Source organism: Desmodus rotundus, chromosome 3, assembly GCF_022682495.2.
Source record: "Desmodus rotundus isolate HL8 chromosome 3, HLdesRot8A.1, whole genome shotgun sequence".
Classification (NCBI taxonomy): Eukaryota; Metazoa; Chordata; class Mammalia; order Chiroptera; family Phyllostomidae; genus Desmodus; species Desmodus rotundus.
Genome location: NC_071389.1, coordinates 137551873 through 137579776, shown reverse-complemented (window position 1 = coordinate 137579776; position 27904 = coordinate 137551873). Strand labels below are relative to the sequence as shown.

Sequence of the window (27904 nt, the reverse complement as noted above, 5' to 3'; positions counted from 1 at the left end):
TGAATGGAAACACTTGATACTGGGTTATCCAAAAAGTCCATACGGTTTTTTCTGTAATGTAAAAGACACGTTTTTCATTTTTACTGGTAACTTTATTGATTTGGATATTTTGAGTATGCCAGCTGTCTGCCACATGGTAGAACGTTGATTGTTCTCAGTTAATGTCTCGATTTGATCCCTATCAACTTCAAGTGGTCTACTGGACCATGGAGCATTGTCTAGCAAGAAATGTCCGGCACGAAACTTCACAAACCACTTCTGACACGTTCATTCAATCCTAGCACCTTCTCAATAAACTGCACAAATCCTTTTTTGTGTTTCAGTTGCATTTTTACCCTTCTTGAAATAATAAAGCATAATATGCCAAAAATGTTGCATATTTTCTTCCATCTTCAGTATTAAAATAGCTACACAAAAATTCACCAATTTTGATACTACTTTTTAAGTGCATGCTGATAATGACAGCTGTCACAACACAATCTAACAAAATTGTTTTGAATGAAGTTAAAGACAACTAAGTGTAACTAGAACCATCTTATGGAAAAAACCAAACAAACTTTTTGTCCAACCCAACAGATAGCCTTTTTAGTCTGGACTCTTTCCTTTCGCAAAATGCATTTAAGGTTCATCCATGTTTCATGAATTGACAGCATGTTCTTTTTTTATTGTTGAATAGAATTTTTTTGTATATATGTACTATTTTACCCACCTCTTAAAGGACATCATTGGTATTATAAACATTCAGGTACAGATTTTGGTATGAACATAAGTTTTCAATTCACTTTGGTTAATACCCAGAGGCACAATTGCTGGGTTGTGTGGTAATTGTATGTTTAACTTACCCAGTTCCTTCATTAAAAACTGCCCAACTCTTCCAAAGTAGATGTATACCTTCATTTTTTAAAGATATTTTAGCTGGATTTAGAATTCTTGTTCAACAGTTGATTTTCCCCCTCCCCCCCCCCCCCCGTAGTTTAAAAATGTTTCTCTACTCTCCTGATTTGCATGCTTTCTGATGAGATTTCGTCATTCCTATCTGTTTCTTTGTGTAGTCTCTTACTCCCCATCCCCCAGTTGTTTTGAGATCTCTCTATCATAGTTTTTCAGTATTTTGACTCTAAAATTATGAGAGGTTTTATTCTCCCTTGAAGATTACTGAAGTTCTTGAATCTGTGAGTTTATAATTCTCAAATTTAGGAAAAATTTGTCAGTTGTTTTCTATCCTTACTGCTCTTCCGCTCTTTGTGGGGACACTAGTTAATGTTGGACTGCTTGATATTGCCCAACAATTAGTTCAGTGTCCCACTTGATATTGTTTCAGTTCCTTTATTTTCTAGTCCTTTCTCATTGTGTTTAATTTTGGATTTAATTTTTCTGTTGGTTTGTCCTCAAGTTCATTAAACTTTTCTTTTCAAGCATCTAATCTACTGTCCTACCCAATGCATGTTCAGTCACAGATACTGAATTTTTATCTCTAGATCAATTTGAGCCTTTAAAAAATCTTTTAACTCACATAATCATAAACTCATAAGAAGGTACAAAAATAGTACAGAGAAATCCCTTATGCCTGTCACCTATCTTCCTCTTCATGTCATCTTATTTTGTATAGTAGTATATAGGTCATCAACTATAATACATTATTAAAACTAGAAATCAGCACAACCTAATAAAACTACAAATCTAACATTATTTAACGCTGGAGTGTTGTATTATTTTAAATATTGTTAGACTTTGTTTTGGGGTACAGTTGTACTTAGAATTAGCTTGATCCTTTTGATGCTTGGTTTTAAGCTTTGATAGTGCTGGTCCAGAACATCCTTTAATATAAAAATTACTTGGTTTCATTGCTAAGGCATTAATTACTTTCTGAACTCTATTTAATAACCTACGTGTTAATAGGTCCTACTCTGATTGACGGAAACATGAACTCTGGGGATTGTTCTAACTACTACTTTTCAGAGACTTTTTCTCCAGATTCAGTAGTCTTTTCATATGCATGCGTAGATCATTACTCAGCCAAAACCTTGAGGAGAATCTCTCTTGAGCTGGAGCTCTTTGTTTATGCAGCTTTCTCCCTTTCATTTGCGCTGCAAATTCTAGCTGCCCTGGTGTCTCCTCTAACTCTGAATCGTCTCTTAATTCAGTGAGACCATTGGGCTCTGATTAAGTTCCACTTCTCTTTTCCCTCTGTTTCATTCAGCCTCATAACTCTACAGACAATAGATCTTATTTCATTTATTAGTTTCTTTTGAGGATCTTTGTCCTGAGATGATGATGTCTGGTGTCTGAAAGTTACTGTTTATATATTTTGTCTAGTTTTCTGGTTCTTTAAGGTAAGAGGGTAAATATACTCTTTGTCTTTCCATCATGGAAAGCATTTCTGCCATATAGAAAATGTCATTTTGGCTTTCTAAATATTCGTCTTTTCTGGCTTTTTGAATATTTATAGGTCTTGTGGGAAAACCAGTGTATAAACTTTAATACATTTAGGCAGCTGGAGTGCATGTTCTCTCTTACGTGTGCTCCTTTTCCCATACCGTGCCTCACATACACACTCACACCCTCTTTCATCTATTGTGCATTCTTTCATTCCAAGTACTACAAGTATCAGTACAGTTTGTTAATGAACATTTTTACTTAATGCAAGATAGTGGTGACTTTCTTGTTGTTAGTCACCAAATGTTAGTGTTCATGTTTACCTGGAAGAAAATAGAGTGCTTTTATTTCTTTTTCTCTTTGTTTACTAAAAGGAGATAATGATTCTTAGTTGTTTTTCAATATAGAATATTGATTTCTATATTGGTTAAAGCATATAGTTGATACTGATTGAAACCCTAAACCACAAAATATTTGAAGTTATCTGAGAGGGAAACAAAAGAGACAAACAAAAACAAGATTTCCCTTTGTACTAAAATTCTAGTATTCCAAAGTTAATATTTTTCTTTTACCATATAAACTTAAAGAATAAATATTAACTTTTATTTTTAATTAGTGTAATTAGCATATAAAAAGCCCTAATTATCATTTTTTATGTAGTCAGGTTATACTGTTGAAAATTGTCTTGCCTGATTTTTAGATTTGTAATATATGTTTTGATGAAACTAGTATAATTTGAAGAAAATGCATAGACTTTAACTTATTTAAGAAGGAACACATTGTATTCTATAAGAAAAGAACTTAAATTTTAGACTATTTATACGTTGAATTCAGAGTTGCTATGAACACATTAAAACAGGGTTAATGTTGTTTCACGGATGCATAATAAAATAGTTTTTTTCCTTTTGTGACAATTATGAAAATTTCAATTGGGCCTGAATGTGTGTCACTTAACTATTCTTGGACATCCAATTTACTTCATATAATTTTTCTTTATGAATAACCTAATTCCTTCCTTGATGGTCAGGATTACATTTATATCAGCAAATATACCTATGGCTTAAAAACCTTTGTCCCTTGTTATTTTTGAGACAGACATACTTATTCCAGTGGTACATAAAATCTGGTAATGAGAAGTTACATTTTGCCATAGAGTCGTGCATCTTTAAATATTTCACCAAACATGTACAATGTAAGATGGTCAAAATTAAGTAAAAGTATAGCACTCACTAACTCTAATCAAACATAAAACAAAATACACATTTTCATTATGTGGATTCTTTTAAAAAATTTTAAGGATGTTAATTCTTAGTGATTTGTTTTCCTTAAAAACATTTCTGACCTTATCAGATTGCTTTTAAGAGGTAATCCATATGTGTGTACATGTGTTTGTTGGTTTTAATAAAAATCATACTTTTTATGAATTTAAAGGAGATGTTTTCATTATTTTCTCCCAAAGTATATTTCTTATGGTGTTAAATAATTGCTCCAAATTTGAATGTATTTTTAGTGTTTAGCAACCATTATTAGATCAATAGATACTACTTCCCTACAGTAAATGCTTTACTAAAGCTTCAGTGAGAGACATTTGTCTTTAAAATGTGTACTTGCAAATCTTTGTATATATCATTGTTGAGTTTTTGATCTCTCCTTTTCAGTTTACTTTTTTTTTTTTTAGTAAGCATGTCTAGTGACTGTCATCTCTGCTTCACTGAATTTTTTGTATATAATGTGCAAAGGACCTAGTCATTTTGGACTTTATCTGTGTTCAGATTAAGATACAAACCCCATTATTTTTCTGCCCTCGTGTAATAAAGCCAATTCTACTGTAGTATGCATGAAATCAGAGGATTGAAGGACACAGGCTTCAGAAAGTTGATACTGTTGCTACTCTTCACTGAAGTAAATTTTAATAGAGTATTGAGTTAGGTTTCATTTATTAATTATCATAAGAACATATACTTCATCTTACGGCATAGGAATAAACATCATAAACTGAATGCTATGTAAGGAAGCATTTGGAGAGAGGAATATTAAATTAAATGACTAAAATCTTAATTAATTGGATATTTCTGAGACTAACAATATTTATTTAAAAGAAAAATGTCAGCTGAGGGCTGACACATTTTTGTCAACTCCATTTTTATTTATTATAAGTTTCTTACTTGTATATGAGGTCTGGCAGATAGCTTTAACTATAGAGAGTAAAAGTGGGAGGGAAGAGTTTTCATATTTAATAATTTCTATCTCAAATGGAGTATGTCTCCCAGTCTAGCCCTTCCCATGTGGTTAAGGGGAAGATCAATTAGAATATAAAAGAAGTACTTTTTGTTTTGTTATCTATGTATTATATTGGATATTTTTGCTACTGTTCATATATTTACATGCTAGTAATTTTGATGGCTTTTGGATAATTCCACTCTAGAGGGAGAACTGGTGGGCGGTCCTTCCTGTGACACGACCCTTGAGTGACAGTTCTGTTTGATTGCCTCCAGTACTGTGAGGAAAGGACACGACTCTATGGTGAGGACTGATGGACATACATTATCTGAGAAAAGAAACTACCAGGTAAGATCTTTTTTTGTTTGTTTTTCTTTATTGGTTACACAGCTGCACTGAACTGTTTAATGTTTTGTATTTAACAGGAATCAGCAGGTTGAATACGCCTCAATTTGAAAAATTTGGGTACTAATTTAAAATACATGTATATTGGGTTTGACAATTAAAATGGTTGGGAACATTTATCAAAATAAAGCATGCTTGTAATAAATGTATATCCTTTTAATGGCAAAAGATACATTTTCTGGTGTGTATATTATTAAAACTTAGATTATCTGATATATAATGTATAACTTCATGGCTGGATTCAGAGCTAGTATTCCAGAAAACAGTGTTCAATGCTTTTATACATACTATTCCTGGAAGACTAAACTGAAGTCTTAGGCTACTATATTCAGGTTAATGGCGAATCACAGAAATGTAGACAAAAATTGGTTAGAATATAAAAGTAGAAACGAAAATTCCAGGATGCTCAGAGACTGTAATTCTGTTCAATTTGTCATTCACTTGCTGTCCCTGTAATGCCAGAGTCTTGTTTCTTATTTATTGAATTAGTTAATATCCATCCCCATGTAGTGTGTAAGGATGCTGAAAGGATGATTGAATGGTAATATTACTGTTTTCTTTATGAGCTTTTAAAAGGCAGTGAATTTTAAAGATAGTGCTATTAAATAGTGATTAAAAGAAAACATTTGAATTTAATTTTTTTTTAAGAAAATCTGCTTTATTCATTTGGTGACAATTCATTATCAAGTTATGTAATGATTCAGAATACAGAATAGTTCAAGTTGAAGTAGGAATAAGCTTTAGGCTTCCTGCACAGATACATATCCAACCTATCTCTCTCCCTTTCATTCACCAGTTTCATTTCCTGTACGCTGTGACAGCAACTAGTATGATAGTTAACAGCATTGGTTAATCTGCTAATCATTTTTTTTAGTCTAGTTAATTTTTTCTTCCCTCAAATTGGAAAAATGAACAGTGGAGGAAATTTGTATGTGGTTATTCATGTATAGTTAGCAGAGAGCCTTTGATTATAAGACTTACTTGTTTGAGTGCTGTCCCTAATTTTTTTTTTAAAAGGGGAGATTCATATTTATCTAGAGTTTCACCTACTTAATGTCTAAAGTTTCTTGCCAGGCTCTTTATGAGTTTAATAAGCCAGAATAAGCGGTGGCTGTCAGTTCTCCTTGTAACCTTTTCTGTTCTGAGTTGTTTTCATATACTTGACCAACATGGCCTTTGCTAATTATTTATATTGGGTTGGCCAAAAAGTTCATACGGGATTTTTCCGTAAAGTAAAAGACAACATTTTTCATTTTCACCAATAACTTTATTGATTTGGGTATTTTGAGTATGCCAACTACCTCCCACATGGTGGTATAATGTTGATTGTTCTCAGTGTCTCAATTTGATTGCTGTCAACTTCGATCAGTCACAGCACCTCCATACACCTGCACAAATCGTTTTTTGTGTGTTTTGGTTGTGTTTTTACCTTTCTTGAAATAATAAAGCATAATATAATGAAAATGTCACATATTTTCTTCCATCTTCAATATTAAAATGGCTACACAAAAATTCACCAATTTTGATACGTTTGTTTGTTTATTTTTAGAGAGAGGGAAAGGGAGGGAGAAAGAGAGGGAGAGAAACGTCAATGTGTGGTTGCCTCTCGTGTGGCCAGTACTGGCGACCTGGCCTGCAACCCAGGCATGTGCCTTGACTGGGAATCGAACCGGTGACCTTTTGGTTCACAACCTGTGCTCAATCCACTGAGCTACACCAGCCAGGGCTGATACATATATTTTTTAAATGCATGCTGCTTTGACAGCTGTCATAATACAATCTAACAAAATTGTATTAAATAACAGGTGGCAAACACAAGGCCCACGGGCCACATCCAGCCCTCCACCTTGTTTTATCCGGCCTGGCACCTTGTTTCTACCAGGCAGCTCCTTAACTAGTCTCTAGTTAAGGAGTAGTTACATTTATACAGTCCTGAAATTACATTCGGCTCTTTGAAGGCAACCTTGAGGCTGGTGTGGCCCCTCCGTGAAAATGGGTTTGGCATCCCTGTTGTAAATGAAGTTAAAGACAACAAAGCAGTACTAGAGCCATCTTACGGAAAAAACCAAATGAACTTTTTGGCCAACCCAGTGTTTGCTGTATAAGTTCCTCCTGCCACACAACCATGTTCAACTACCTTGACTCATAAGATTTTGATTGTTCATACCACTTGGGCTGTTGAATCTTTTGATAGGTTCTAGTAAGTTACTTCAAGAATATTGTGATTCTAGGTTATGTGTCTTTTGTTGCTCATAACCCAGCTTGAAAATAACTTTGTATCATTGCACAGTATGGTTAATTTACTTCATGGAATAATATTAATATAGACCTCCAAAATTTGCACTTAAGAGAGGAATAAAATGAGGGTATATTTTACACATGAAGAGATTTCCTAATTCCTGCTCATTCTACTCTAAAAATAGTTTAATGTTCCGGTCGCATTATTTACAAGTAAACCAGGTTTTGAGATTAGTGCTTGAAGTGTGTTCTTGGTTAGGGATTTTCTGGCTGAAAAAAATTTTCCTTTTCTCTCTTATTGTTACTTAGTGACACATATTGCATGCTGAAATATATCCTTGGAAACAGTGGTTTCAATCTACATTGTAAAATTATTTTATTTTTGAAACCTCTTCTGAAAAGTACATGTATAGAAATATAATCTCCTGACTGATGTTACGATGGTTATGATGACTATAAAAGCATAAAAAGGACATTCAAAGGAATATTGAATAAATCACTTATATTTGTATTGGTGTTACTAAGAGTTTGTATATGATGAGGTGAATTGATTTGGATTTTTAAAAATTCTATTGTGGACTAACTTTATTTGCTGTTTTCACAGAGAAAGGATTTCTTTGTTTCTGTGGTGATACTCAATTTACCTTTGAGGACTTTTGATTTTGGAAAGCACTTGATTTCTTACAGTGATATTTAAGCATCCTGAAAACAACAGGCTAATATTTCCGAGTTAAATAAGAATAATATTTCTTTAATTCTCATTTCATTATAGACCTGATTAAAGCCATAAGAATTCAGTTTAGGAAGGTGTATTCCCGCAGTTTTATGCTAAGAGCTAGTGACTTTCAGATAGGTATTGTGTGAAGTATTGATATTAGTACTGGTATCTACTTTGTGAATTTCATTTCTTACTATAAATTTAGCCCAGTTAAGTTTTTGGAGTATTAATAGAGTTGTTGATTTTTACATGCATAGATAGACTGGCATAAGTTAAGGTAAGATAATTTAATCATTTAAATGGTTTGTAGTTCATTCTTTTTGGGGAAGGATTGTCCAGCTTTTTTCAAGGAAATGTAACCCCAGTTTTTTCCCCAAATTTTCTTATTTTCCTCTAATTTACACTAATTTACTTCAGCTAGGAGCATGCACAAATCTAACTATGTTAATTACCAATTTAACTCATCAGTAGCCTTCTCTTACATAATAAAGCCAAGCTTCTAAACATTACACATTTCCACATTCTGACCCCTACATGTTTTTACATTTCAGTGTCTCCTCTGACTCCCTATAGTGAGTTTATCCATTTAGTAATACAAAACTACTTTTAATTTCCCTACACTGTACTTCTATATTTAAGCTTTTCCTTTATATAATGCCTCACTTTTCTTTACATAATTTAAGAATTAGGTGTCTACTTACTGAAGCCATTCTTTAATGGGCTCATTGCTCCTTTATATTGCTTTCATGGCCTTTGTGCATACTTCTATTTTAGGGTTTTCTGTAATATTGTAGTTACCTGTTTATTTGTCCTTTTCTTCCTGTAGACCTATGCTGCCCAATACTGCTACAGACACTGGCAATAAGTGGCTGTTTAAACTTAAATTCATTTAAATTAAATTAAAAATTAATTTTCTTGGCACATTAGCCATATTTCAAATGCTCAGTAGCTACATGCTGATAATGGCTACCATATAAACAGCGCAGAGGTGGCATTTTTCTTATTGTACAGTGCTTACTGCATAAGTTCCTTGAAAAACAGGAGCAATGTCTATTTATTTTGGTACTGCTAATACCTAACATGGTTTCAGATATATAATAGTTTTTCAGTGAAGTTTTAATAAAATTAAATAAAACAATGAGAGAATTGAAAGGAAGAAATTGCAAAGTGTCTTGGGTAACATACTACTGATATTTACAAGATTTTTAGATGTTACTCTAACTTTTTAATATGAGATCATTGATGCACGTATATTGGCTATTTCACTATGTTTTCTGTGAAGTGGATCTAATGCATCCCAGTTCTTAATGTTCCTAAAGAATACCTCATAATCTAAAATACTGCATTGAGCAGTATTTTAAAATATAGTATCAGAGAATTACGGCGATGATTGCATTGCCATTTCCTCCTTGCTTCCCCTGCCATTAAATATTTTATTTTCTCTTTATTAGCTTTTTTAAACCATAGAAGTAATAGATGCTAATTGTAAAAACTGAAGAAAAATGTGGAAACACAAAGTAGAACTTGGAAGTTTACCTTTACAACGTTAGCCTTATTTAGTGTATATCTTTTCAGATCTTTTTGAGTGATTAAGTAGGTACAAATGTGCAAATATGATTTATTGTGTTTGGTTTTGATGAACATGTGTTTTTCTGCAGCTTGCATATTGTATTTAATGGAGATGTTTCCATGTCCCATCTTTGCCCTGACTCTTTCCCAAGAAGTAATCACTAATTTGAATTTTGTGTTTTATTCTTTTCATTGTTTTTTTTTATTACATGTGTGTTTCAGTGTATACAGGTAACATCGTTCTTTATGTACTCTGGAATTTTTTGGAAAGTGGTACCTCGTTTTAAGTTACTTTGAATGGAAAAAAATAACAAATTTATAGCCCCCCCCAAAAAAATTTTAAACAATTTCCCAGATATTGCTAAAATACTCAGCACCTATTGACAGCTCACCAAAGATTTCTGCATTATATAAAGCATTTAGAATATGTTACCTAATTACTTAAGACATATGAATGCATCAGTATGTTTCATTCAGTATGCAAGTGTTAACACAGTACTGTATACAAATTACATTTGTTTCTTTTATACTGCAATAAAAATGCAATGTAAATAAGCAATGATGTACTTTGTTTCTTTTATTCTTAGTTATACTTATTGAAAATTTTTATCTTCTGTCAGAAAGCACCTAACTACTGATGATATCTTACAATCAGAGTTGTAACTTTAGTAGCTTATAACCTTCTGATGATACCTTCTAGTAGGAATAAAACAGCACTAGCATTAAGGTTGATTCTTAGAATCTGTGACACCTTAAAGTGTGTTAAAGATACATAATTAATATAAAGAATACTTCAAATGAACATGAATTTTTAAAAAAACGAATACTTAACAATTCAAGGGTTGTCAGAATAGATGTTGCCTAGAGCAGAAATGTGGCTTTAGTCATTGTTATTGTTTGGTGTTGGGTTAAGGTGAGCTAGAGTGAGCTGAGGAAGGAATTCAAAAATAAATGCTCGAAACCAGCGAACTGCTTCACAGTTTACTCTTTACTCTTGAAACTCTTGGAAACAAATGGCTGTGACCTATTGTCTGTAGCCAGAGAGGAAGCTACAGATAGAAAAGGCTCAAAATGGATGAATAAGTTGTCTTCACTTGCAGCTACACAACCCTTGCTAAAATGAGGTTGCTCTTATAATTATACCTTTGATGTGATTGTTCTGCACATTATCAGCAATAGAAGTCATTTTGACTCCATGACCTACATTTTTTTAAATACTAATTTTGACATTTTTTGTCATTCATTGCTCCTCTTACTCTTTTTCCTTTGGCCAACCAAGAATATCAAGTTAAATGAATTCCAAAGTTCCTCATTGGTTGGCTCATGATTACATGATGCTAACAAGGTTAGTCTTTCTTTGATATGTTCCAGTGACCTTTTTTTCCTTCATCCTTTGAATTTATCAAATGAAGTGACATCTGTTTCCCAAAAAGCAAGTTTCACCAAGGTACATGATGGCACCTCAGTGCTTAGTAGTTTTTTCACAGTACCTCTATGCCTAAAGAAATACTAACAGCTCTGTTAAATTATTAGATCCAAGTTACTTACAGTAGTAACTCACATGCTATGTTTTCCCAAGAAGATTCAAAATATCTGACTGCACCCCTGTGTGTTCACTGTGGGGCTCTTTTGGGAACTGAGGCCCTAGGCTTTTGCACATGAAATACTGTGTTCTCTTTCAGAAAAATATTTTACATTTAAGCAATTTGCTTCAGTCATGACTCTGAAATGCATTCATCATTAAATAGAAAATTAAAACAGTGCAAATATTTCTCTGAATTAGGGAAAAGTAAACAAAGTTACCTTTTAAAATATAATCCAAGGCGTTGCTTATATTCTGGGATCATTGCGCCTATGGTGGCTGCTTCGGTTGTTTCTACTTTTGTTTTTAATCTTTCTGAATTTCTACATAAAAGTAGAACAACTAGATAGCAAAACCTTTGTAACAGACCTTGGTGATGAGGTATCCCCATGAACCTCAACTATAAGCAGGTGAGAGCTAACAAAAAGATGTACATTTATCACGGTTTTTTTTGCATTAAAAAGTATAGGGACGCTTTGGGAGTTCTGGACCTGCAACTAAGCACCTCAAAGTTGTGCACAGCCAATTTGAAAGTGGTAGATGTGACTAGCCAGTTTGAAATTTGGGAAGGCATTTTGCCCACTTTATTAATTAAATCAGTCAGTATAAGGGACCCATGGTGAGGCCTAAAGTGACTTGAGTTAGCCTAGCTCTGTGAACTCCCAAGACTGATCAATCGATGTTCCCTTCTAGGACCCTGCTAGGAAGTTTTTGAGAGTGGAATCAAATGAGCAGAGGAAAACAGACAGAGGAAAGAGAAGGTCGAGATGAAAATGGGAAAGGGGAACAAAACTAGAAAGTCTCAGAAAACAAGGCATTGTATTTATAAATAGTACATGAAGACAACAGAGAAGGGAATTTTATGAAGTTAAAAAGTTCTGAACCAAATCATATTTTCAAAATTTAGGACAATTAAATTTACAAAAGGCCTTCCAGAAGTATGTTTAAGAGTATTTGTATTAATTTGGAGTCCCATCAATAGTTTTCATATTGATCTGACATTTTATAATGTCAATTTTTAATTTTTAAAAATTTATTGAGGTTGTGTTCAGGACATACTTCCCTATTAAAATTAAGTAAATAGAGATATTTTTCTGTGTCTTTTAAACAGTTTTTTTTCATATTTAATTCATTTGAAGTTGATTTTTACATTGGTATGAGTTAGGCATCCAATTTTCTTTCCTTGGTATTTAGATAATCAGTTATGTTAGCATCATGTATTGATTTGTTCTGCCTTCCTCAACTAATCATCAGTGGTAGTTCTGTTGTAAATCGGGGTTCTTTATATATGTGGACCTGTTTCTTGTATCTCTCTTCTGTTACATTGATGTGTTTGTCTATGCCTGTTCTTGTATCACATTTTCTTAACCACTGTAGCTTTGCATTACATTTTCATGTCTGTCTGTCAGTGTTGGTCTTCATGAGTGTCTTGACTTTCTTGGCCTTTTATTCAATGATAAATTTTATATTTTAAAACAATGGACACAAATCTTTAGTCAGATTTATGCATAAGCACTTTTCTGCTTTTTCTGTTGTTTTGGGGAGGAGTAAATGGTATTTTTTTATATTATATTCTATAGATGTTACAGTTATAGTGACATACAGTTTGACTTTTTGGATTTATAGTGTGTCATTGATGTTGCTAAACTTTGAAAATTTATCTGTAGGTTTTTTGGAAATTATAGTTTCATACTTCCTTTATAATTTATTTTAAATAGAGCCTTAAAAAACCCCCGAAAACCCTCACCCAAGGATATGTTTTACTGATTTGGGGGAGGGGGGGAGAGAGACAGACAGACAGACATCGGTGTGATAGAGAAACATCAATTGATTGTCTCCTGTCTGTGCCCTGACTGGGGGGATCGAACCCACACCACAACCTAGGTATGTACCCTGACAACAAACGTGCAACCTTTTGGTGCACCAGATGATGTTCTAACCAACTGAGCTGCCCGTCAGGGCCATTTATAATAACTTAAATTTTCTTTCTGAACTCACTAGTAATTTTGATTAAATATTGAATAGAAGTAATAGGTATCTTTACCTTGTTACTTGTCTTACAAGCTTTAAGTCGCCACGCCAGCAGATAATGATATTTGATACAGGATTTTTTTTGGTAGATACACTTTATAGGGATGAAGAAATTCTTTACAGTGCTGCCATCTTATTTTTTTTTTTCTCTGCAGCACCCTTTTCATTCTTAAGGTCTATTGTGTGCCTTTTCCTGTTATTTGTCAGTTTTGCTAAAGATTTGTCAGTTTTATTAGCAATCAACTTTTAACTTCTTTTAGTTATATTCTTTATTTTATTTACCTCTTAGATTTTTGTAACTGTTCTTTACTCTCAACTGTTTTTAATATTCTAGTTGTAGGAGGTTTGTCTGGTTATTTTTCTTTTGCTATTTTCTCATATAATTCTTCTGTAGCTTGAGAATGTGGTTACTAAACCAATTATTTGTTTATGTACTTGAACAAAATGCATATGTCTTCTGTACCCATACATTTATTGTTATTATTATTCAGATATTACCATTCATTCATTTATATCTGGAATCCAATATATCCTCTTTTATTTCTTTAATAATTTTATAAATTCTTATGTTGAATGTGTAATTGAACATAAATCCAGCAATTGGAAGTTGGCACAGATCATCCTTCTTCTTCTTCCTTCCTCTTCCTCCTTCTCCTTTCTCCCCCTTCCTCCTCCTTCCTTCTCCTTTTTTTTTTTTTTTTGGCTGGTTCTCACTTACGGTACCTTGTTTCCTTGTGTTTGTATTATCATTTCATGTTTCTTAGAAATTTGTGGGAAATTTTTGAGGACTAGTTGGAAAGACATTTTTCCCAAGGGGATTTCTGTTTGCTTTCACCAGTGCCTGAGACACTACTGATCCAGGACCAATTAAAAAAATAATGTTGGCTTATGATACAGTTCACACAGATAATGTGAGTTAGGGCTGCTTATGGCTGTAGATTGTCAGAAGAGTTGTAGATTGTCTTCATGTCCTTGTGTCTAGAATCAATATCAAGACCATCCAGAATTTTGGTGTGTCTCTTTCACTAAGGGGCTATCACAATTATGATGTATCCTTTTGAGGTACCTGCTTTATGTGAAGATCTTTTTCTAGCTTTACCATGGTCAAATTTCCCCTCTGGAGATACAAGCTTGTGGCTTCTCTGAACTTCAGCTTTTACTTTGGGTGTTGTGGGGTTTTTTTGGATTTCGAAGTTCTCTCCTTCTCTCCCTTCTACTTTCCAAATGCAGCAGTTTATTTAAAAATAAAAAAGGTGATCTATGTGTTACTTATCACTGATATTTTGTTCACACTGTATCCCATCTGAGAATAAGCCTGGTGTGTGCTCAGTAAATATTTGTTGATTGGCTGAATCAATATTTCATGGAGTATTTTTAGTTGGTTTTGAGTAGAGCATTTTGTTTTTGTAATAGTGTTCCATACTACCAGAAACATGTATCTTACTAATAGACCTCTGTTATATATTTCTAATTTTTCATTGTAATCGGTGGGGGGGGATATTATTTCTGCTTTCTTTTGTCATCCAAAATTAAAAATGTTTCGTGGTTCTTTATCTTTCCTTTCTGTCATTTCTCTGTCCATCCCTTTTCTTCCCCCTTTTTTCTTTCATCGCCCCCTTACTTGCCTCCTTCCTTCTTTTACTCCCCCTTTGTCCCTTTCATTCCCTTCTTTCCTTATGGTACAATATAATTTCCCATCTCCCTGAAGGACTTAAAAATTTTTGTGTGTGTGTGACATAGACAAATTTTTTTTAAGTCACTTTTTATTTGAGGAATTTGATATGTGATTCCTTCCATTGCCTATCACCTTAGTTTCTCCAAAGTTTGAATCATAACCTTTTAGCCCTTTAAAAAAGAACTTTTAGTTAATTCACAATTGTCATGTCTCAGTCCACAGTTGTTACAGTTGAGCTTTCTTGATGTCTGCTTGAATATGGACATACTGATGACATACTTTAAAAATTTTCCACCTATAATCTTTGGGATCCAATTTCTATATGCAGTTTATTTTTAGGGCCACTTTTAGGGTTAGAGTAGATGGATCTGCCTGGTTCTCAATTTCAGACAATCTCTAAACATGAATAAACATTCATTTATAAATAAGCACCCTAGAATAGTACAGGTCTTTGGAATATAGCAATACCCAACATTAAAGATTTTGACTATTAGATCTTTCATACTTTTAGCATGTCTGTCTTATAGTTCTTTCCCACTACTTAGTTCTTTCTCAGAACTAAGTAGTTCTGAGTAAAGCAAACCACATATTTACTCCAAATGGCATTTGCAATGATGTGGGTCTACAGAAAAAGCCCCATTAGCGTAGGCCTAAACTAAAAAAAAAGTTTGTAATGTATTTTTTATGGTGATAAATTCTTTGAGGCTTGTACGTCTGAAGTCTTTCATTTATGACTTAGATCTGTCTTCTGACTTTGATTATTTCTGACAAAAATCTGTCATTCTTACCTTTAATTCTGTTTACATAATATACTTTTGCTTTCTGGCTACTATTAAGGTTTTTTTTAATCATTGTTTTACGTATTTTGGTTTGATGTTATCTTGGTATAATTTTCTTCATGACTCTTGCACTTAAGATTTCTTGAGCCTCTTAAATATGTATATAACTTATCAAATTGGAAGTTTTTAATCAGTTATTTCTTTGAATATTTACTTTGTCCTCATTCTACTTTGGAGACTCCAGTTACACATAGATTAGGTAACCTGAAGTTACTGATAACTCTGTTCATTGTTTTTTGTTTGTGGTTTTTTTTTTTTTTCTTTTTTCTCTCTATGTTTTATTTAGGATACTTCTTAAGTTCACTAACTTCATCATGCCCATTTTTCAACCTTTTTCAATCAAGATGTAGTTATATTAACTGTTTTTAAGCCATTGTCTATTAATACTATCATCTGTGTAATTTCTTAATCTGTTTCTATTGATAGTTGGTTTTTTACCCTCTGTATTGGGTTCTATTTTACTCCTCTGCATGCCTGGAACTTTTACTTGGATGCCATTTCTTGAAAATTTTAACTGTTCAGTGGTATGTATTTTTTGTATTTCTGTTAATATTCTGGACTATTCTTGGGGATGCAGTTAAATTACTTAGAAACTGACACTTTCCTTTTTTATTTTTTAATTATATTTTATTGATTATGCTATGACAGTTGTCCTGATTTTCCCCCCTCCTGCCCCCTCCACAGAACACCCCTATTCCCTCAGGCAATCCCCACACCATTGTTCGTGTCCATGGGTCATGTGTATATATATGTTCTTTGGCTACTCCATTTCCTATACTGTACTTAACATCCTCACAGCTCTTCTGTAACTACCTATTTATACTTCTTAATCTCTTCACCTCTTCATCCACACTCCCCTACACTCCCCTCCCATCTGACAACCATCAAAACGCTGTCTTCCAGGATTCTATCTCTGTTCTTCCTGTTTGCTTATTTTTTTAGATTCAGTTGTTGATGGATATGGTTTTTTTGCTTTTTTATTGTTCATAGTTTTGGTCATTTTCTTAAATAAGTCCCCTTAACAATTCATATAATAATGGTTTGGTGATGATGAACTCCTTCAGTTTTTTCTTGTCTGGGAAGCTCTTTATCTGCCCTCCAAATCTAAATAATATCTTTGCTGGGTAGAGCAATCTTGGCTGCTTTTCAGACTGAACATTTCTTGCCAGTCCCTTCCATACTGCAAAGTTTCTTTTGAGAAATTAGCTGACAGTCTTATGTAAAGTCCCCTGTAGGTAACTAACTGCTTTTAATGCTTTTAAGATTCCTCTTTATCTTTAAACTTTGGCATTTTAATTATGATGTGTCTTGGAGTGGGCCTCTTTGCATCCATCTTGTTTGGGACTCTCAGTGCTCCCTGGACTTGCACATCTATTTCCTTCACCAAATTAGGGAAGGTTTTTTTTTTTTATTATTTATTCGATAAATTTTCAATTTCTTGCTCATTCTCTTCTCCTTCTGACATCCCTGTGATGCAAGTGTTGAAACACTTAAAGTTGTCCCAGAGGTGGCTTACACTATCCTTGTTTTTTTAGATTCGTTTTTCTTTGTGTTGCTCTGATTGGTTGTTTTTTGGCTTCCTTGTGTTCCATATAATTGATTTGATTCTTGGCATCATCCACTCTACTGTTATTTCCATGGAAATTGTCCTTTGTTTTAATTAGTGTATCCTTTGTTTCTGACTGGATATTTTTTATGCTGCTGAGGTCCTCACTAAGTTCCTTGAGCATCCTTATAACCATTGTTTTGATCTCTGCATCTGATAGATAGCTTATCTCCATTTCGTTTAGCTCTTTTTTTGGAGTTTTGATCTATTCTTTCATTTGGGCAAGTTTCTTTGTCTCCTTGTTTCAGCAGCCCCCTGTGTTGGTTTCTTTGTATTAGGTAGGGCTGCTTTGACTCTGTGCCTTCTTGGTAGTGTGGCCTAATGTATGTAGTAAGTGTCCTGTAGGGTCCAATAGTATAGCCTCCCTTATCACCCAAGCTAGGTACTCAAGGTGTATCCTTTATGTGGGCTGAGTACACCCTCCTCTTTAGTTTCACCTTGGTTGCTGTTGGCAGATACCATATTTTGCTACATATAACACGTGCCCATTATAGTGCGTACCCATGTTTTTGTGCACATTATACACAGGATTATTATGCCCATTATTACACCCATGGTATGTAATCATCATACCGTATATCATGCACATCCTTATTTTTCCCTCGAAAATTTGAGCAAGAAAGTTCACATTGTACATGGCAAAATACAGTAATGGGAGAGATTTACTTAGGCTAGTCAGCTGCAAGGATTGGCAGAGACCACGTACCACCATCCTCCACCCTTCATGGAGGATCAGCTGTGCAGGGGAAGGATGGTGGTACTCCAAAGTGGTCTGTAGCTCTCCATTGGGTACACTGGTCCTGGGGTTTCCCAGGTAGGCATGCCAAGGTCACAGCCCTCACTTGTGTTTTGCCTGGGGCCACCCTCTCTGAGCTATACAGCAATCTGAGATGGCTGCTACTTGTGCTGGGCTTGGAGATTCCCAGGCAATGCCAAGCAGTTAATCTAGGCTGGCTGCTGCCAGTGGGGTGCCTGGGGCTCACTGAGGGCAGCTGTTTTTGTTTGATAGGATTTAGGAAGTTGTGAAGCCAGAGCCAAGACCAGCCATTCCTATGGAAAAGCAGCTTGGGTGGGCCCATAAGTTGGGTAGGGCAGAGTCCCTAGGGATCTCCAAGACAGATCAAACAGCCTTAGTCAGGTTGATGGGATCTCAGTTATGGCACCAGCTTGCAGGCTCTGTGGCTCAGGGGAAAGGGCTTAGAAAAGGGACAAGGGCCTCTGCTTATCTTGATGCCAGACACTTCAGTTTCTCCCAGTATGCCACTGGTGCCTTCAAGCTGCTACCCTGGTGCTAGAGATCAGAGGGAGTGTTTCTGAGTAGGTGAGTCCACGAATGGGTTCTTTAAGAGGAACTGCTTGGGGCTCCAGAAGTTTCTTCCACCAACTCAATTCCCACAGTTTTTGCAGCCTGTTGTTTTGGGGAGTTATCTTCCTGGCACTGGAAACCTGAGCTGGGGGGCCTGGTGTGAGGCCGGGACTCCTCTCTCCCTAGTTACCCCTCCTGAATTTTTACATACCACACGTAGATGAGGGACCAGCCCATTTTGCGACTGCACCCCTTTTACCAATTTGGACAGATGTGGTTTCTTTAATTCCATAGTTGTCAGACTTCCATTCACCTCAATTTCTGATGGTTCTGAGTGATTTTTTAAAAAATATTTTAGTTGTAATTTTGCTGTGGTTGTGTGAAGAGGTGAGCCAAGTCTGCCTACACTACCATCTTGACTAGCAGTTTAAGTTTTGTTGGATAGAACCACATTGGCCTTTAGTCTAGTGTTAATTTTTCTAAACTAGTGGGGCTGTACTTTCCTGAGTACTCTACCTGATGCCCTGTGAATTACTGTTTTTCTACTCTGGTTTTTGGAAATAGCCCTCTGTGCGTCCAGGAGATTGTTTCTACTTTTTTCCCCCAGACTCTGGTAGTTTTTTCACATGCCTGTGCTAATCATTATTTAGCTGAAGACTAGAGGGATCCTCTCCAGATCTTTAGAAGTCTTTCTCTTTGCAGCTCACTCTTACTGTCTGTTATTCCAACCTCACTCCAGCTGCCTTGGCCTGTCTAGACTCTCAGCTATATTTCCTCAAATCACACAGATTCTGGGCTCCACCAAGACTCCCCCTCCCTGCATTACAACCTGGAAATTCATTCGATCTGTTAGTAAGGGCAGTTGCAGGGCTCATAGCAGCTCTTTATATTCTCTCAGGGATTCTTCTACTGCCTTATGTCCTGTGTCTGAAAAGCATCACTTAATATATTTCGTTCATTTTTAAGTTTTTTCAGGTGAGGTGAAAGGGGAGCGAATCCTTACTGTTCCATCTTGGTTGGAAACAAAATTCCTAAGATTTCCTTTTTTCCAAATTAATGAATGGGTAAATGTTGAAGCTAATTAGTTTTCAAAGATTTAAAACGAGGTGATGTTTATCTTATAAAAATTTACAAAATTTAATGAGAAATTGAGTTAACCTTTTCATTAAGATGACCTCACTTTTATAGTGTATGACATTCGTTTCTTAGAAGCAATTAGTTTATCCACAGAATACATACAGCTGACCCTTGAGTAGTGCTGGGATTAGGGATGTTGAGCCCTGCGCAGTCAGAAATCCATATAAAACTTTTGAGTTACCCAAAACATGACTACTAATAACCTATTGTTAACTGGAAGCCTTATTGGTAACATAAATAGTCAGTTAACATATGTTTTGTATGTTATGTGTACTACATATTATATTCTTACTATAAATATAGTAAACTGGAGCAAAGAAAAATGTTAAGGAAATCATAAGGAAGAGAAAATATATTTGTAGTATTTATTGAAAAAAAGTCAAGTATAAGTAGACCAGTAAGTTCAAACCCATGTTGTTCAAGGGTCAACTGTAGTTTTAAGGTGGAGTGGAATGGTAGTTCTTAATCTGATTGGTACTGTTATGTGAGCAGGTTAAGAAAAGAAAGCTGAGAGTCCCACAGTTCAGAATGTAGGTCTTTACTTAATTCCTCAGTTTTCACCCCTAACACTTTGTCTAATTTTGAAATTTTGGAGCCTCTGCACTTGGGATTTGTCTGAAGAATAAACCTTTGGTATCTATTGGAGTTGCAGGGGCTGAGTTTTCCGCTTGTTAGATAACTTTAATTTGACTAGAGCCTGTAGACTACCCATCTGTGCCTGAGTTTGAGGGCAAAAGTAACCAACTTATACAGGTTTTGTTAATGATCGAGGGTTTTTTATATATATACATATATATTTTATGTTTGTATATATAAATATATGTTTATTTTATATATTTATATATGATTAAAAATATATGTACATTAAAAAAGTGCTTTGAGCAGTACTTCCTTCCATTTGGCAAACAGTCAATATATATTACTGCTTATTGTACCCAGCCCTCTGTGTTAGACTGTTCAGGCTGTGTACTCTTCAGCTAACTTGAAGTACATATTTTCATGGACTACAGTGCAACCCAGTGGCTCTAAGTAGTATAATCCTTCTAGTGGGATTTTGCGATAGAAAAGAGATATGTATTATCTCATCATATTAAATTGTAAGTATGAAATACTCTCAAACAACTTTTTTAAAAAATGAAAATGTAATCCACCTTGAGAAAAAAATTTGGGAATGGAAAAAAAGTGTTTTACTCTCCAAATCCTCATCTGGTACTTCTCATAGTTAGAATGAAGGTTTCTGGTAGTCTGTTAGGTATTTTGGAAGTGGTTATCAATTTCAGTGGGAAAATGCCTAAAACAATTTCTATTCATATGTTTCAGAAGTACAAAATGTAACATCAACTTTTGACATAATTCTAATATTTTTATTTTTTATTTTATTTATTTTATCCTCACCTGAGGGCATTTTTTCATTGCTTTTAGAGAGAGAGGAAGGGAGAGAAACATTGATGCAAGGGAGGAGCATCGATTGATTGCCTCCCATATGCGCCTGGATGGCAAGGGTGGGATGGGGGGCGTGAACTGCATGCACCCGGACCAGGGATTGAGCCCGCAGTTTAGGTATATGTCGTGAACCAGGAATCAAACCTGCAACCCTTTGGTTACGGGACAATGTTCCAAACAACTGGGCCACATTTGCCAGGGCTCTAATGTTTTAAAAAATAATTCTTATGTTCATAAAGTTTTTTATATGCTGTGTTGGTCAGTTAGTGTCAAATAACTTCATTCAGATGTATGTTCCCTTTTTGATTTAAGCTCATTTCTTTTTTTATTGTTTTTCTGTAATGAAATAAAAATACGATTATGTGTAATAGTTTTGTAGCATGATTGGTAGCTTAGAATCCTAATACTAAAAAATACTACCAAAACAAAAATTCCTTGGGTTATAAATATTTCTAGGTTGTAGTATTTAATATTTGAAATAGGAGTATACTAGTTTCATAGAATGTGGGCAATCTATCAGTGAGATGACCTATCATCCTTTCCCTCTAAAGGGCAATAATAAAAATTCCAGATTATCTTTTGATATGGCTTCTCAGGATTTGTTTCAAATGTTGGTTGACTACATATTGATAAAGGCAGATAAATATTACTGGCAGCTGGCTGTGATTTTTGTTGGTTGGTTTCTGCCATCTTTGTAGGCAACAGAGAATGTGTGTGTGTGTGAATTGTTTGCTGATAGTGAATGTGGAATTGGGAGGGAAAAATAAGCAGGAAGTCAAATTCTATATTCAATAAACAGAATAAAATCTCCATTAGAAAAGAGTAGGAAAGGAAGGAACAGGTAGCCTTTCCCCCTCCCCACTCTATATGTTGCCACTTTATCCTTGATAATACCAGGTAAGTACAGACTGCTGTTAGAAGTGAGTGAATAAGTTGTCTATGGAAAAGTCTTGATCTTTTAACGTTGTGAACTAGTGGATTTTATTATGCTTCACATGTATCAGCATGTTAACAGTAAAACTCCTGGCTACATTACAGACAACATAAGAAAAAGTTGGCATTAGGGATTTGTTCTTCTTTAACCCAGTTTTTAGATGTATCCTACATATTTATTTAGTGCTTACTACAGTATCTATTTCAGTAGCTTATAATGAATTTTGAGTTTTGTTATAATCTTAATTCCTTGAAGGATTTTAAAAAACCTAAAAAATATTTGGTCATGTGGAATATGGAAACAGTAATTACTTTTTATTGTTGTAATAGTGTTCTTTCAAGCACAATTAAAAAAAAATTTAATGTAATTGTTTCTAAAATAGATACAATCAGTCTGATAGAGACTGGCTTTTGTTTCACATACTTTTAGCTAGTCCATTCTCATTCTTCTGTAGAGATCATTTCATCATACACAGCTATTTAATTGTGGCATCCTCTACTTACCATCATTTACCGCAAGATAAGCCCCACCCCCTTTTTTGACCCTTAATGCTTCTCCCATTGTGAAGCTTGCAGTTTGGGGAGAATGCAAACGTTAAACTATTAGTTGCATGTGTGGGAATCAATGTACTACAGTGGCTAAAGAGGGGGAATTCTAGCAGATCCTCTGGATTCACGTCCCATCTCTGTTACTTACCAGGTATGGAACCTTGGGCACATTAGATCTGTGACCTTGGACAATTTACTCAACTTACCTGGTTCTCAGTTTTCTCATCTAAAAACGACTGCATAAGAAATCCATGAAGATTAATAAGTAGATTATATAGTTATTTTATTAGTCCCTCCTTATCAACAGTGTTGTTTTCTGTTGTTATCCGCAGTCAACCATAGTCAGGAAATATTAAAGTAAATTTGGGAAATAAACAGTTTGTAAATTTTAAATTGCATACTCTTTTGAGTAGCATGATGAAATCTCAGGCTGTCTTGTTCTGTCCTTCCTGGGATGTGACTTATCCCTTTGTCCAGCATATCCATACTGTATATGCTACCCACCCAGTAATCACTTAGTAACCTACATGGTTATCAGATCAGTTATGGGAGGCAGGGACCACATTCACATAACGTTTATTACAGTATATTATTTAATTTTCCTATTTTATTGTTGTTAATCTCTTAACTACCTAATTTATAAATTAAGCTTTGTCATATGTATGTATGTTGTAGGGGAAAAACAATATATATATAGGTTTGGGTACTATCCAAGGTTTGAGACATCCATTGGGGGACTTGGAACATATCCCCCTTGGATAAGGGGGAGAGGGTTACTGTACTGAGTAAATTATTGGATTATATGAGTAAATACATTTTAAAGCATTTAGAATATAAGTGATCAGTAAGTTATTCTTTACTATAGTATAATTATAGTTATGATAAAGTATTTTCAATGACTGTATAAATCAGGAGTCCTAATTTAGTGCGAAAGTTTCAAAGAATGAGAGAAAGAGCATTCTAAGTAGAGGTATCAGGATTATGCAAAGGCACTGAGGTGGAAAAGACCTTGTGTTTGAGTAACTGAAGGTGTGGCAGCAGTTTAGTGGTGGCCGAGGACATGTGGAGAGAGTTATGGTCAAAGAAGTTACCTGGGGCCTTGTAAGCATTATTATTGATTTGGCAAGCTGTTGAAGTAATTCAATAAGCAGGGCCATGACAATTAAATTTTTGTTTTAAAAATTCATTTAGGCTAATATGGGAAAGTAGACTTGAGGGGAGTAAGAATAGATTAATAAAAACCTGTTTCGAAGGTATTAGAGCTGTTAGGAAGTGACAGAGATGGAAAAACATGGATGATTTCAATGCATGTTTAGAGTTAGTCTTACTAGCTTGAGATTCAGTTTTTGAAGATCACAAGGGTTATGTATGACATTTTTCAGAAATTTTCATGAATAGGAAGAACTATGAATAATACAAATTAAGCTGAGGCATAAGGTTTGTGTTGGATTTAAGATAATTACTGCTTCAAAGTTATGTTAAGGTTATGATCTCAGGAATCTTGGTCTGTATCCTGTAGGTATGGGAAATTAACAGGAGATGGGAGAGCAGGAGAGTGACAAAGTAATGCAATAGCTACTAATATGGCACCACAATGGAGTATTAGTTGGTGGAAGTCTGGCTTAGCTCATCATGTTGATTTTTGTACCTGGTTTTCATGCCAATATTCTTGCCCTCTTTTAACCTGATGAAAATCCAGTCTACTTTTCCTTACTAGTTATCACTGACCTTCAAGATATTCCATGTTGGCTATATTGAAAGTTTTGTTGTTTCTTGAACATGGCTGTCTCTTGCCAATATTTGCTTCCACCCCACACACTTTTTAAAAAAAAAAAATCAAGGCTTTGCTCACCCTAACATTACTTCTTTTTTTAATCTCCAAATCAAATTAATTTTTTTCTCTTTTTTTTATTGTTGTTCAAGTACAGTTGTCTACATTTTCCCCCCACCACAACCCCCACCCCAACTATCCTCACCTCCTACCCTTGATCTTACTCCCCTTGGGCTTTGTTCATGTGTCCTTTATACATGTTCCTTGACAACCCTTCACCCTTTTCCCCTCGTTATCCCCACCCACCTCCCCTCTGGTTACTGTCAGTTTATTTCAGCATCTCTGGTTAAATTTTGCTTGCTTACTTGTTTTATTGATTAGGTTCCACTTATAGGTAAGATCATACGGTATTTGACTTTCTCTGCCTGGCTTATTTCACTTAGCATAATGCTCTCCAGATCCATCCATGCTGTTGTGAAGGGTAGGAGCTCCTCCTTTCTGCTGTGTAGTATTCCATTGTGTAAATGTACCATAGTTTTTTGATACCCTGATTTATTGATGGGCACTTAATTGCTTCCAGCCCTTGGCTATTATAAATTGTGTTGCTGTGAACATTGGGGTGCATAGGTTCTTTTGAATTGGTGTTTCAGGATTCTTAGGGTATAATCCCAGCAGTGGAATTGCCAGGTTAGGGTTAGGGTTTGCTCACCCTAACATTACTTCTTTTGTAATAAAATCTTTCAGTTTGTTTCCCTCCGAGAAAGTTAGATATTAGATATTCCCTTATTCCTGTTCCCAAAGTACTTACATAGATTTTTATTTTGTAACGGTTTATTTATAGGTCTGTCTCCTAGCTAGACTGAGCTGTTTAAAACTTGGGGCTGTTACCTGTTCAGTATTTCTCTTCATTAACACAGTTTTTGGCATAATTCATATAGTAAATCCTAAGCATGTTTGTTGACTTGTGAAGGGAGACCAGTCAGGAGGCTAAAAACATCTAGTCCAGAGTTTAAACTAAGATGATAATAGAACGAATGGCAAAAACGGATGTGAAAGCCACTTGGAAGAAAGGATAGAACTTGATGGGTGTGCAGAACAAAGCAGGAGAAAGTAACTCAGGAAATCAATTTTAAGTATTACTGATTTACGTTATTAAATTGTACTTCTGAGATAGAAATGCCTAGAAGCACTTTAAAATATGCTTCTAGAACCTTGACTGGAGATAGATTTTGAAATGAGACTACATTTGTTTGCTATCAGGAAAATTACCAGTCCACCATGAGGTATGTTTGTGTCCCCTGGAAATAGAATTCTATGCATGGGCCAGCATTTGCCAGTATTACAGACAACAAATGGATTTCAGATAAGGTCCTCTTCAGAGGTCTTGCTGAAAGAAATTTGTGTAAAATTAAATATTCTTCTGCCTCATATATGATCTGAGTCTTTTTAAACCTTTCATACTTATCTCCATACACATAGACACATACATATGTTTTTTCAAGTTTTATTTATGAAGTGTCCTAGCGTGTTTACCTGGTCATTTAAAAAGCTCCAGACCTTGCCTCTTATTTCTTTTGTTCTGTAATTGCCATTCATCCCACCTGGATCAGGGGCCACTTTACCAGTCTAAAATTGTTGGTTAAGATTATCTCAAGTTGGGGGTTTTGTAAATTCTTTTTCTGTGATTCTGATTTACTGCATTTGGCTATGAAATACTGTATTTAAGTCTTGAGGATGCCATACCTTATAAATTTCTAGCTAGTCCAAGTTAAATAATGAACTACACATACATATTTTCTGGTCAGTTCCTGTGGAGTCAAATGAAAGATAAAATGTCTTGATTAAATGTTTTAGATCTGTGTTCCAAAAATTCTTAAGAAACATTGATTTTGGTATATACATATTCCCGTTCTTTCTTGTTAAAAAAAATCTTAATTTTTATTTCTCCTTTGTTATAACATCTGGTGTGAGAGTTGTGAGAGAAGGTGGTAAGTTAACAAAATAGATATAAACCCTTGGTATGTTTGCTTGAAAAAAGCTGACAGATTATACATACCAAAGATTCTAACAAATGTTATATGTAGTAACCTAAAGTGAAGTATGATTTATTTTTAAATTAGTTTTTCAAATTTTCATTTTCTTAGTTGACTTTAATATAAATAGCATAACCAGTAATTTCAGTATATTTCAAAATAGTGTTGACATATCTCTTTGAAATCAGTAAAAATTAGGTTCCTTTGATTTTTGCCTATTCTCTTCTAGGAAATAATGCTACCCTTTTGTATTATCATCTATCCATCCATCTATTTATTATCTTCTTTAAAATAGTATCCATTTCTTATTACTTCTACCACTGCCACCACAGTCTGAGCCACCATCTTCTCTTACCAGCCTGTTTCCCTGCTTCCATTCTTGTCCCCTTTCTTACTCAGTCCTTACAGAGTAGCTCCAATCATTTAAAAACATATGTGTCAAATTATATCAATCTTAAACTGCCGCACAACTCTCTCTTGACTCCCCACCTCACATAGAATAAAATTCAGTGTCCCTCAGGCCTGCAAGGCACAACATGAGCTGGCCCTCAGCATTATCTCTGACTTCATTTCCTATCATTTTTCACTAAGTTCATGCTGCTTGAGCCACACCACTCAGGATCTTTCCGTTTCCTCTGTATTGAATGCTCTTCCTATAGATCTTTGCCTAGTTGGTTCCCTTACATCTCTGCTTATTTTCCTAGTTTCACCCTTCATGGCTATTCTAAAAAACTTTTCTACCTCGTTTTATTTTTCTATGTGGAATAATGGACAGGCCATTTAAAATTTAACTTTTATGGAAAACTTACTATGTTGTCTTTTTTTTCCTTTCTTTCTATTTTAACAATGGATCAGAAAATTCTTTGTTTCATCCCAGTACCTATCACTGGACTAGGGCTTGCATTTGGAGAGCAGAGTATTAACATTTTACCTCTCTCACATTATACTTACTTTCTCTCCCCCGCCCCCTTAAGTCATATAAGAATAATTAGTATTTTCACTAATGTGTGAGTTCTGTGCTGAAGCATGTAAAACAAAAATGAATTTCTGTGTATTTGTTTTTTTTCTTTTTGGTGTGTGTACACACATATACACAGTGAGTCTGGAAAAATCTGGTATTGATGGGAAAGGAACATTTTTGTTTTCCTTTGGAGCACTTCATATATTCAGTTTTGTTTTCAAAACACTAAATCCTTTGCACAATATTAGCATGAAGTTTTTTATTTTGAATGATTAATTTTAGTTTTGGAATTCTAGGAGTCTGTAATTGGTTAAGAGTTTGCTTTGTATGCATTTGAGTTAATTTATGGGTGTTAGATTTGATGAGAGATACTCTGGTATTCTCCTGGAATTTTACTGACTTAAGAGTTTCATGTTGTTGTCTCACATATGCTTTTCTTAGAAGAACTCAATAGTAATGGTCCTTTAAAGAGAATTAAATATATCATTAACTTTTAGAAAAACAAACATTTA

The 27904-nt window shown here is 34.7% G+C and overlaps 1 protein-coding gene and 1 non-coding gene across 5 annotated transcripts in view; one reads left to right on the top strand and one right to left on the bottom strand.

Annotated features, from left to right (window-relative positions):
- The window catches only part of CNOT2 (CCR4-NOT transcription complex subunit 2), a 108876-nt gene that overhangs the window by 34552 nt on the left and 46420 nt on the right, over window positions 1-27904 (top strand). For 2 of the 4 annotated variants that reach the window (XM_053921141.2, XM_024576378.3), the window contains exon 2: window positions 4872-4944. In XM_053921141.2, the coding sequence (XP_053777116.1) occupies window positions 4872-4944 (73 nt within the window). Of the gene's footprint in view, window positions 1-4801; window positions 4945-27904 lie in introns of all 4 variants that reach the window. The other 2 variants (XM_024576379.3, XM_045184687.3) reach the window with 1 other exon arrangement.
- Window positions 15329-15470, bottom strand: LOC112319200 (small nucleolar RNA SNORA18). Its single transcript, XR_002976302.2, has one exon. It is a non-coding gene; the product is annotated as a small nucleolar RNA SNORA18 (small nucleolar RNA).